This window comes from Aotus nancymaae, unplaced genomic scaffold, assembly GCF_030222135.1.
Source record: "Aotus nancymaae isolate 86718 unplaced genomic scaffold, 86718_ANA_hifiasm-v0.15.2.pri h1tg000010l, whole genome shotgun sequence".
Lineage (NCBI taxonomy): Eukaryota > Metazoa > Chordata > Mammalia > Primates > Aotidae > Aotus > Aotus nancymaae.
The window spans coordinates 60050887-60062391 of NW_026988421.1; the positions used below are offsets into that span (position 1 = coordinate 60050887).

General features: G+C 41.9%; 2 protein-coding genes across 2 annotated transcripts; both read right to left on the minus strand.

Annotated features, from left to right (window-relative positions):
• Nucleotides 1–5829: 5829 nt before the first annotated feature.
• Nucleotides 5830–7346, minus strand: LOC105716688 (heterogeneous nuclear ribonucleoproteins A2/B1-like). The gene has a single exon (XM_064373678.1). It carries the CDS (start codon nucleotides 7261–7263, stop codon nucleotides 6358–6360), a length of 906 nt encoding a protein of 301 aa, XP_064229748.1. The 5' UTR covers nucleotides 7264–7346; the 3' UTR covers nucleotides 5830–6357.
• A 3490-nt stretch (nucleotides 7347–10836) lies between these two features.
• On the minus strand, nucleotides 10837–11295 carry ATOH7 (atonal bHLH transcription factor 7). Its single transcript, XM_012451404.2, has one exon. The coding sequence runs from the start codon at nucleotides 11293–11295 to the stop codon at nucleotides 10837–10839; it is 459 nt and encodes a 152-aa protein (XP_012306827.1).
• Between the last annotated feature and the right edge of the window lie 210 nt (nucleotides 11296–11505).

Here is an 11505-nt window from a genome sequence, read left to right on the forward strand (position 1 = left end):
GCTGGGATTACAGGTGTACGCCACCCACGCCTGGCTAATTTTTTGTATTTTTGGTAGAGACAGGGTTTTGCCATGTTGGCCAGGCTGGTCTCCAACTCCTGAGCTCAGGTGATCTGCCCACCTTGGCCTCCCAAAGTGCTGGGGTTACAGGCGTGAGCCACCACTCTGGGCCTTATTCAACATGTAAAAGTAATTTTAAAAAATGATTCTTATTTAAGTTGTATAAATTACTACATGTGTTATAACCTGGTGAAAATATCTCTAGAGCAACAGAAAGATAACTGGATTTTTGTTTTCATTCTTAAATGCTTCTTAACTGAAAAACACCTTAAAAAATGGGATTTAGGGAGGTGGAGGTTGCGGTGAGCCGAGATCGCACCGTTCCACTCCAGCCTCGGCAACAAGAGTGAAACTCCATCTCAAAAAAAGGCGGGGGCAGATTTAAAGATGGGGAGGCACAGTTTGACCAGTTTGGACTGGAAATTCATGGACATATGAATATAGTCTTGTTAAAATAGGAGGTGTTTTCATACTCAGAAGAAACATAAATTATTTTTATATAGCTAGCATGGTAAAAGTAATTTCTCAATATTCCAAAACTTCAAAAAATTCAATGTTTCTACAGATTCAATGAGTTATCAGCAAACGAGACAGATTTCTATACTTTCCTCACAGTTTCTATTGTAAGAATCCAGTGCCCATATACTAGTATTGACTATAGTCGTCATTACCAAAAGATGACTGAATGTGTATGTGTATACAGTATAAAAGTTTTACTGCATGTTTTAAGGAGAGTAAAAATCCTAGAATAATTCAAGTGAGAAAATTTGAATGCAACTATATTTTAACACAATATTGGTAAAACACGTTCCAGTATTTTGATTTCAGAGACATTTTATCCTCTTTCACGATTTTCACTTAGTTTTTAAAACCATTAGCATTAAATTTCCTGACTTAATCTTCTCTTCTCATTATCTCCCTGTCCAGATAAAAATTTGTAGAATATTTAATAGCATTAAGAAAGTTTCTTAGTTTATAAATTCTTAGGTGAATTCTAAGGAGGATTTTAGTCATTCAGTTGAGTTTAGATAGATTCTTTAATATTTTCATAACTCTGGGGTCTCTGTTTCTTTAGCTGTAAAATGAGCAAAGTACTTGAGGTTTTCTGAGGATGGGGGTGTAGGACAAATAAGTAAATAAATATTTATGAAGAGTTTAGACACCTCCCAAAAAAAAGTGGTAGCAGTTTTTTAAATACATATTTTTTTAAATGTTTTTAATGTTTAAAATATTTTTCTCCAAAGTAAATAGTTAACTTGTTTAAAAAGTTCACGTTTCTTTCCTGCCCACTACTTTGTCCTTCCTTAGAAGGGTAGTACACAATGATGGGATTTCTTCTTCTGAGATGGCACGCAGCAAAGAAATAAATGGAAAACCTAAAAAAAAAAAAAATCAAATGGATTTCAAGAACTATCCTGTCTGCTTTCTGTAGGCAGATTCCAGGGAAATTTACTTCAGCATAGGCAGAATAGCCTAGGGGAATTTTGACTCCTGCGTCTATGATTGAAGCTAGTGGAAATGATGACTCCACCGTGCAGAGAAATAGCAAAGGAATTTCTGCATTCCTTTCTAGAATAAGTAGTTCAGAACAACTCCACAGTACTGTTCCAAATCCTAATGAAGAAGCATCCCATGCCAGCCTCTCAAGTGGCCTTACGTTGAAATGAATCAGCTTTAGAATACCTGGTATACGTGGACCCTCAAAAATAAGCATATCCTTTGGTCTCTGTTTTTGCAGTCTCAGCTACATCAAGCCTGAATTTAATCCTGTTGATTCACATAAAGACTGACAAATGATGTACATGTGCATCCACACCCACACCCACACAAACACACACAATTCAAGTAAGGAGTCGTGGAGCACCCACAGCTAACTTAATTCAACCCAAATCAAGTGACACCTCATAACGCTTCTTCTTTCTCTCCTTTTTTTTTTTTTTTTTTTTTTTTTTTTTGAGACGGAGTTTCGCTCTTGTTACCCAGGCTGGAGCGCAATGGCGCGATCTCGGCTCACCGCAATCTCCTCCTCCTGGGTTCAGGCAATTCTCCTGCCTCAGCCTCCTGAGTAGCTGGGATTACAGGCACGCGCCACCATGCCCAGCTAATTTTTTGTATTAGTAGAGACGGGGTTTCACCATGTTGACCAGGATGGTCTCGATCTCTTGACCTCGTGATCCACCCGCCTCGGCCTCCCAAAGTGCTGGGATTACAGGCTTGAGCCACCGCGCCCGGCCTCTTTCTCTCCTTGAGTGAGTTCTTTCCACTTGAAAACACACCAGGCCCCAGAAGACTTGCAAAAATGGTATGCTTCCATCTCAGGAAGCTGAAGTCAACTTATTTTCTAGAGTACTTTTTTTTTGGTTATTGAAATCTTAATGCAAAAGCCATTATAGTGGCCATTTTGAAATGCGTGCATTGCATAAACTGTATATTTCGCCTCTGTTACTAGAAAGCAATGAATAGATCTTGGCTTTTATCCCTGTTCCTCCACATCATGCATGTGAAGACCTTCTGTGGAACTGAAAACCAGTGATCATTTAAGCCAAAATGTCTGTGTGCATAAATCGCGTCCTTCCTCGGAAGGCACATGGTACTGTAGTCTGGTAAAGCACGTCATCTACATGACATCTGTTGCTGTTCCCTAGTAGTGCTTTCTTAAAGATTTGTTGGGATTGTGTTTTGTTTGGAAACTTTGCAATTAGAAAAATTAAAATTAAAATTATGAATCAGAATTTAATATAAGCTGGATGTTTTTAAAGGCAATTTAGAGGATGTGATGGACTGTTTCTTTATGCATTAAATAAAATTTTATTTATTCTCAATTAATTGTTGGGTTTGTTTTGCATTTTCTTTTTTTTTTTTTTGGTCCCACTCTTAGTATTCTGTGTTCTGTTGTGTTATGGTCAGTCAGGTGTGTCCATGAGAAGAGTCATAGGAGAGGCTCATGAAAACAAACTTTATTGTACTCACAGATCCTAGAAACAGGAGGCATGTGGCGCTGTGCAGAGCCCTACGGGGAAGCACCAGCTTCGGTCAGGAGGCAGAAGGGACTGGAGCAAGTTGAGAGGCTAGGCCACGGCCCTTACTGGAGTTTCTGTGAGAAAGGCAAGGATGGGCAGAATTGGTTTGTTTAAATAAATTGGACAGGCTCTAAGGAGAGGCCCCTAGCTGCCTACTATCTGGCCCTGAGATAATTAAGGCAGGTGAATATTACCTCTTGGTGTGTACAGGCCAGATTTCTGGATTGGGTAGTCTGCATACCAAAGGCAAACGTTCCTTTGAGCCCTTTTCTATCCTTAAAAATTGGCCAGCCTTAAGAGGGGCTGTCTCTCCCCAGCCAGAAGAGTGTTTTGTTGTTAGTTTTAAGAGAAAGTCTCATTCTTTCACCCAGGCTGGAGTGCAGTGGTACTCGTAACCTCAAAAATTCCCGGGCTCAAGCAATCCTCCCACTTCAGCCTCCCAAGTAGCTAAGATTACAGGAGCAAGCCATCATGCCCAGCTAATTTCTAAATTTTTTTGTAGAGACAGGGTCTCACTATGTTGCCTAGCTGGTCTCAAACTCCAGGGCTCAAATGAGCCTCCTGCCTCAGCCTCTCAAAGTTCTGGGATTGCAGGAATTAGCCACCATACCCAGCCCAGAAAGGTTTTTTAAATGTTAAAACAGCATAATATACAGAAAATTTTTAAATTAAACAGTATATTTAGTATATGAAATAGCTTAGTAAGTTCCTGTTTTCCGGAACAGTAATTGGCTGCATAACAATGTTTTCGTCAATCACCTACATGACAATGGTCTCTTAAGCTTATAACAGAGTTGAAAAACACCTACCACTTAATGACTTTGTAGGTAACAGATATGGTTGGGCTCTGTGTCCCCTCCCAAACCTCACTTTGAATTGCAATTCCCACAATCCCCATGTGTCAAGGGCGGCACCAGGTGGAGGTAATTGAATCATGGGAGCAGTTTCCCCCATACTGTTCTCGTGATAATGAGTGAGTCTCACAAGATCTGATGGTTTTATAAGAGTCTGGCTTTTCCCTTGCTGGCACTCATTCTCTCTCCTGCTGTCCTGTGAAGAGGTGCCTTCTGCCATGATTGTAAATTTCTTGAGGCCTCCCCAGCCATGTGGAACCGTGAATCAATTAAACCTCTTTTCTTTATAAGTTACCCAGTCTTGGGTATTTCTTCATAGCAGTGTGAGAATGGACAGTCATGACATCATAGCACATTACTCAACACGTCTCTAGTGATGCTAGTATAAACAAACCAACTGCTCTGCCACTCATACATATTCAAACAATTGCACATACAACTATGTGCAGTACATAATACTTGATAATGAAAATAAACGACTATATTACTGGTTTATGTATCTATTATACCATACTTTTAATCTTATTTTAGAGTGTACTTGTACTTATAAAAAGAATGGTGGCCAGGCGCGGTGGCTCAAGCCTGTAATCCTAGCACTTTGGGAGGCCGAGGCGGGTGGATCACGAGGTCAAGAGATCGAGACCAGGCCGGGCACGGTGGCTCAAGCCTGTAATCCCAGCACTTTGGGAGGCCGAGGCGGGTGGATCACAAGGTCAAGAGATCGAGACCATCCTGGTCAACATGGTGAAACCCCATCTCTACTAATACAAAAAAATTAGCTGGGCATGGTGGCGCGTGCCTGTAATCCCAGCTACTCAGGAGGCTGAGGCAGGAGAATTGCCTGAACCCAGGAGGCGGAGGTTGCAGTGAGCCGAGATCGCGCCATTGCACTCCTGCCTGGGTAACAAGAGCGAAACTCCGCCTCAAAAAAAAAAAAAAAAAAAAAAAAAGAGATCGAGACCATCCTGGTCAACACGGTGAAACCCTGTCTCTACTAAAAATACAAAAATTAGCTGGGCATGGTGGCGCGTGCCTGTAATCCCAGCTACTCAGGAGGCTGAGGCAGGAGAATTGCCTGAATCCGGGAGGCAGAGGTTGCGGTGAGCCGAGATCGCGCCATTGCACTCCAGCCTGGGTAACCAGCGAAACTCCATCTCAAAAAAAAAAAAAAAAGAATGGTTAGCTATAAAACAGCCTCAGGCACGTCCTTCAGGTGGTATTCAAGAAGGCATTGTTATGGCTCCAGGCCTGATACTACCCCTGAAGACCTTCCAGTAGGACAAAATGTGGAGGAGGAAGACAGTGATATTGATGACCCTGGCCCTGTGGAGGCCCAGGTTAATGTGTGTTTCTTTTCTTTTCCTTTCTTTTCTTCTTCTTTTTTCTTTCTTTTTTTTTTTGAGACAGAGTCTTCCTCAGTCGCCCAGGCTGGAGTGCAATGGCACAACCTCAGCTCACTACAGCCTCCGCCTCCCTCCCAGGTTCAAGCGATTCTCCTACCTCAGCCTCCCAAGTAGCTGGGACTACAGACATGCACCACCATGCCCAGCCAATTTTTGTATTTTTAGTACAGACAAGACTTCACCATGTTGGCCAGACTGGTCTTGAACTCCTGACCTCAGGTGATCCGCCCAACTTGGCCTCCTAAAGTGCTGGTATTACAGGCGTCAGCCATCACGCCCGGCTGTTAATGTGTGTTTTAATGTCTTAGTTTTTAACAAAAAGTTTAAAAAGAAAATTTAAATGTAAGACAATTTTATAGAATAAGAATATAAAGAAAATATTTATTTTACAAACACAAGCTGCACAATGTGTTTGTGTTTTAAGCAATGTGCTTTTACAAGAGTCAGAAAGTTTGAAAATATTTTTAAAAATTACCAATAAGCTAAGGTTAATTTATTTTTTCTTTAGAATTATTTTATTAAATCATAAATGTACAACAGCTTCTTAACTCTACACACGCACTTAAATTTTTTTTAAAGGAAAAACGTTGTGTCTTATTACACCATGATCCTGGCTAATAGCTTTCAAAACTTTGAGAAAAATCTTAAAAAAGGTTTCACATGTCACCTGAAACTTACAAATTTAACATTATCAAAGAAGGAATGCTTCTACACTGTTACCAAAGACCACTAGAAAGAAACAACAATTAAAAGCTAAGAAACTGTCTCAAAGGCATTTTTTTTTTTTTTTACAATCCTTCCTCCACAGTAAGGTAATGTTATTAAATAATCCAATCCATTCACAAAATGGCTCTCTGCATCTGCTCTGGTGTCTTCTGCCCTATCACTGCATATTTATGCATGACTGAGATAAGAGTTTCCTTAACATTGTTATTTCGATAACCTGAAGTTGTTCTATTACCTCTGGGCTCTCACCCTCTCCTACTTATACAGTGAAGCCCACGGCAAAGAGGAAGAAGCTCAGTATCGGCTCCTCCCACCATAACCCCCACTTCCTCCACTGCCTCCTGGACCATAGTTTCCTCCACCATATGGTCCCCCCATGTTCCTGCTACCACCAAAGTTCCCACTCTTCATTGGACCGTAGTTAGAAGGTTGCTGGTTATAATTTCCAAAATCATTGTAATTTTCACTTCCGTAATTTCCTCCTCCATAGTTGTCATAACCACCTCCGTAGCCCCCACCCTGGTTGCCATATCCAGGTCCTCCACCACCATATCCTCCTCTTCCTCCTCCATAACCAGGGCTACCTCCAAAATTGCCACCTCCGGGTCCTCCTCCATACCCACTGTAGCCATCCCCAAATCCACGTCCGCTGCCATATCCATCAGATCCTCCTCTAAAGTTACTTCCTGGTCCTGGTCCGAAATTTCCTCCGCCGCCACGAGAATCCCCAAAGCAAAAGTTGCCTCCTCTTCCACTTCTAGAACTTTGAACTTCCTGCATTTCTTGCCTAGACAAAGCCTTTCTTACTTCTGCATTATGACCATTGATGGTATGGTATTTCTGCAACACGATTTTATCCACAGGATCATGGTCATCAAAAGTAACAAAGCCAAAGCCTCTTTTCTTTCCAGACTGCCTATCAGTAATTATTTCAATGGTATCAACTTTTCCATATTCCTCAAAGTAATCTCTAAGGTGATGTTCCTCAGTATCTTCCGTAATTCCACCAACAAACAGCTTCTTCACAGTTACATGAGCCCCTGGCTTTCCAGATTCCTCTCTTGCTACAGCACGTTTTGGCTCAACGACTCTCCCATCAATTGAATGAGGTCTTGCAGCCATGGCAGCATCAACCTCAGACGTGGATGAGAAAGTTACAAGATCAAATCCTCTTGATCTTTTGCTTGCAGGATCCCTCATTACCACACAATCTGTAAGCTTTCCCCATTGTTCGTAGTAGTTCCTCAAACTTTCTTCTGTGGTTTCAAAGCTTAAGCCACCAATAAAGAGCTTACAAAACTGTTCCTTTTCTCTCTCTTAGGAGCTCTTATAGCACATACCCCTGATACTACACTATTGAAGGATTCAGCTAAACTCTGTTTAGGACTGCTTATTGATTAATACATGTATGTTCTCTTTTAGTTGTCTAGCCAAGGACAAGCATGGTGTCACATAAAACTGGGTATGTGGGCCGGGCACGGTGGCTCACGCCTGTAATCCCAGCACTTTGGGAGGCCGAGGCGGGTGGATCACGAGGTCAAGAGATCGAGACCATCCTGGTCAACGTGGTGAAACCCCGTCTCTATTAAAAATACAAAAAATTAGCTGGGCATGGTGGTGCGTGCCTGTAATCCCAGCTACTCAGGAGGCTGAGGCAGGAGAATTGCCTGAACCCAGGAGGCGGAGGTTGCGGTGAGCCAAGATCGCGCCATTGCACTCCAGCCTGGGTAACAAGAGCGAAACTCCATCTCAAAAAAAAAAAAAAAAAAAAAAACTGGGTATGTGTAGGTACTTGATAATATTTGTTGATTTGTTGAAAAAAGAGAGCCCAGATAAACAGATATATTTTTGAATTTTAATGCCTTGTCAAACTAGAAAGAAAATTAATTTCCAAGATGAACAGTATAAAATACCATAGCAAGATTTAGGTTGCTTGGTAATCTAACCTCTATTATATATCATGAATCTTGACTGCAAAAAGATTTTATACTTGGTTTTATCTGAGCTCCTACTTCATAAACCATAATAGATCTCTCAACATACAGTCTAAAGAGTTTTATCAAAGATTGGATTTGATCACTGAGACTCATTTACTTTTCCCTCAAATGTCTTCCAGGAAAAAAATAGTACATTGAGTAGGGTGGAGAGTTTAGAAATTTGGTAAGAGCTAAGTTGCTTCCAGAAATCTCCAAAACACAGAAGCAGACAGCTAAAGGCTTAATATTTGAAAGATGGACTCCCATTCTTTTGGAGGACTGAGGTTAGGGAAGAAGTATGAGATTAGAATCCCATGAGTTTAATTAAATTGTTTTATTTCATTAAGAAAGTGTTGTTAAATTCGTAGCCAAGAATGAAATATCTATTAAAAAAATAATTTTTTTTCTGTGCAAGGTCCTATCCTAGAAGCCATGGAGATATAATGAAAAGCACACTACTCTTTCACAAGGTATTTACAGTCCGAAGAGGGAGATGTGACACCCATTACCTGAAAAATGACTAATGAGCTTAATATGTTTTTGAGACATTCTCTGATAAACAAAACACCGATTTTGCTCATTCTCAAACTCTACAAACTTACTGAAGTTATTAATGAAGCTTTTCAGGAGATCTGAGTAAGTAGACTATTGTGCCCAAATAGCAAGTAAGGCAAATGCCTTGAATCTTGCCATTGACCCAAGTGTGTACTGCAGAGTCAAGTTGTGACTAGAAAGGGGTCCTGGCATCATCACTTCTAAAGTTGTGTTGTTTGTCTGCTAGATTACATAGCATCTTTTAAGAGTTGTTGGAGTCAAGAGGTTAAACATTTTACTATCAAATTTGCAGTTTCTAAATTTTCAGTTTACTATCAAATTTGCAGGAAGCAAAATCCTGAGCCCTCCTGTTTCTTATTAGCAGATACCACTTGGAAAGGGAAATGCAGTTTCAAACTCCCAAGAGGTTTCTGAAAATAAACTTGTGCTCTTTTTTTTTTTTTTTTTTTGAGACCAAGTTTTGCCCTGATTGCCCAGGCTGGGGTGCAATGACGGAATCTCAGCTCAATGCAACCTCCACCTCCCGGGTTCAAGTGATTCTCCTGCCTCAGCTTCCCAAGTAGCTGTGATTACAGGAATGTGTCACCATGCCTGGCTAATTTTGTATTTTTGGTAGAGATAGGGTTTCATCATGTTGGTCAGGCTAGTCTCGAACTTCTAACCTCAAATGATCCACCCGCCTTGGCCTCCCAAAGTACTGGAATTAACAGGCGTGAGCTGCCGCGCCTGTCCCACTTGTGATTTTTAAAGTGTAAACATATGTATGGGCTGGGGAAGACACTTTTCCTCATTACAAACCAAATCGATTTTGATAGGGATAACTAAGAAAATAAAAATTGTAATGAAGGCTTTGTAGATAAACTGTGAAGAAACAGCTGTGTCCAAGGTTAGGCTTTGGAATCCAAAATAAAAGAGTTTTGGGAGTCATTGGTGGTGTTTTTGTTGACTTGTGATATGACAAATTCCAAATGCACAGATAACTGAGAGTCCTGCTTTTCCTAATTATGAGTAAGACATTCTCCCAACTGCATGCAGCACTCTTCACCACCAAGTCATTCTTTACATGAAGGGCTTGGTTTATTCGTCCAATGGCTAAGCAAATTAATAAAAGTAATTCAAACCAATACCATGTTTATTATTTTGCTCCCATTTTCATTGGTCTTGATGGTAGTGAAGCCCTTATTGTCTGACTTGTACTGATTAAAAGGAAATCACTTCCAAAGGCAACGTTTTTAATTTCTGTTAGTTTTAGAAATATATATGTGTATTCCTGCATATGCATGTATATATATATGTATATACACATTACTGTATACATATAGGAATAACTACATATATTTGGGTATTTGTAAGGACTTAGTAATCTGCTTAATATGGATAATAAAATATTGAGGAACTGTGTATCTAGTTACTTAAAAGCTAAATATTTCACTTTAATCTTTTAAAAAATTAACAAAAATATATTTCCACGTTGACAGAAAACGTTCAAATTACTCACATGTACTCTCATCAGCTTTTTGAGGAAGTATTACAAAGCGGCACATTCGTTTATTGGTCGGATTAGGTTTAAACACTCCACATCTTTGCTCAGGGAAGCATTCTATATCATCACTTCCAAAGAGTCCTTTAGTGCCACCAGTTAACTGGCCAGGTACTTGGCATGAAAAAACAAACCCACGTTTTTATTTATATTTTATAAAATCTATATTTTAATAATGTGTACACAGATTTAAAAAATACAGAGCACTCATACTCATGTACTGTACCCCGAAAAAAAAGTTTCTTTCTACTTCATGCATGCACACACTATGCACTAAAGCAAAAAAGCATTTACACAACAGGAAGGTAGCTCTATTGTGAGCAAACACAAGTAATGGATACTGTAACTTCACCCGAACAGGACAAACTTAAAAAATTTAAGAAAGTGATTATTTCTCTGAGGACTGGAACAGAAAGTAGCCCAGAAAAAGGGAAAGGGGGCATTATTTTCACAGCAATCAAACCCATTCACAAGATCCATTAATAAAGTCTACAAAATACAGAGGAGGAGGGGGAAAGAACGGCAATTAAATGATTGCGTCCATAGGTCTGATGATGCGAATAAAGTAATTTGAGAATTGACTAATTTTCCTCGAAGAATGCATCCTTAGAATGCTGGGCTGCCGGAGGCTTCTGGGCTACTTGGGGCAGGGCCGCGGCTCGGAGCCGCTCCCGGGCATCCACCCTCGCGGAGGCGCGCGCCCTAGGTGGCCATCTGGAAGGGCTCGGGCTGGAAGCCGAAGAGTCTCTGGCCGTACAGCTCGCTCTCGCCCGAGAGCTTCGCGCCCGGGAACGGGAGGTAGTGATCGCGGCCGAAGTGCTCACAGTGGAGACCCACCCAGTCCCGCTCCGAGCCGAATCGCTCGGCCTCGGCCAGGATCCGGGTCAGAGCCATGATGTAGCTCAGCGCCATCTGCAGGGTCTCGTACTTGGACAGCTTTTTATCCTGGCCCCACTGGGGCACCACCCTGCGTAAGCGGTCGAAGGCCGTGTTGAGCCCCTGCATGCGCCGGCGCTCGCGCGCGTTGGCCGCCAGGCGCCTGCGCGCCGCGCTCTCCAGCCGCCCGGCCCCGGCGCACGTGCCCGCGCACTCGGCGCCGCCCGCGCACGGGGGTGCAACGCGCGCTCCCGCCGGCGGCCCGCTGGGCTTGCAGGACTTCATCCCTGGTCCGGAGCAGCCAGGCGTCGACCTGGCACGCACGCCCGCTCAGGACTTGCGCGTGGGCTGGTCTCTCGAGCCGCTTCCCTACGTGGCTCTTCTGAGCAAATAAGTCATGAACAAAGCAACTCACGAGCAATCAAATAGTTTACAGAGGGGGAGTGCGGGACTCGGCCTTCTGTCCTACTGGATGACCAGGCTGATATCTCTTCA

Coding starts and splice junctions, on each gene's coding strand:
- LOC105716688 (XM_064373678.1), bottom strand. CDS start 7,263: ATGAGGGATCCTGCAAGCAAAAGATCAAGAGGATTTGATCTTGTAACT.
- ATOH7 (XM_012451404.2), bottom strand. CDS start 11,295: ATGAAGTCCTGCAAGCCCAGCGGGCCGCCGGCGGGAGCGCGCGTTGCA.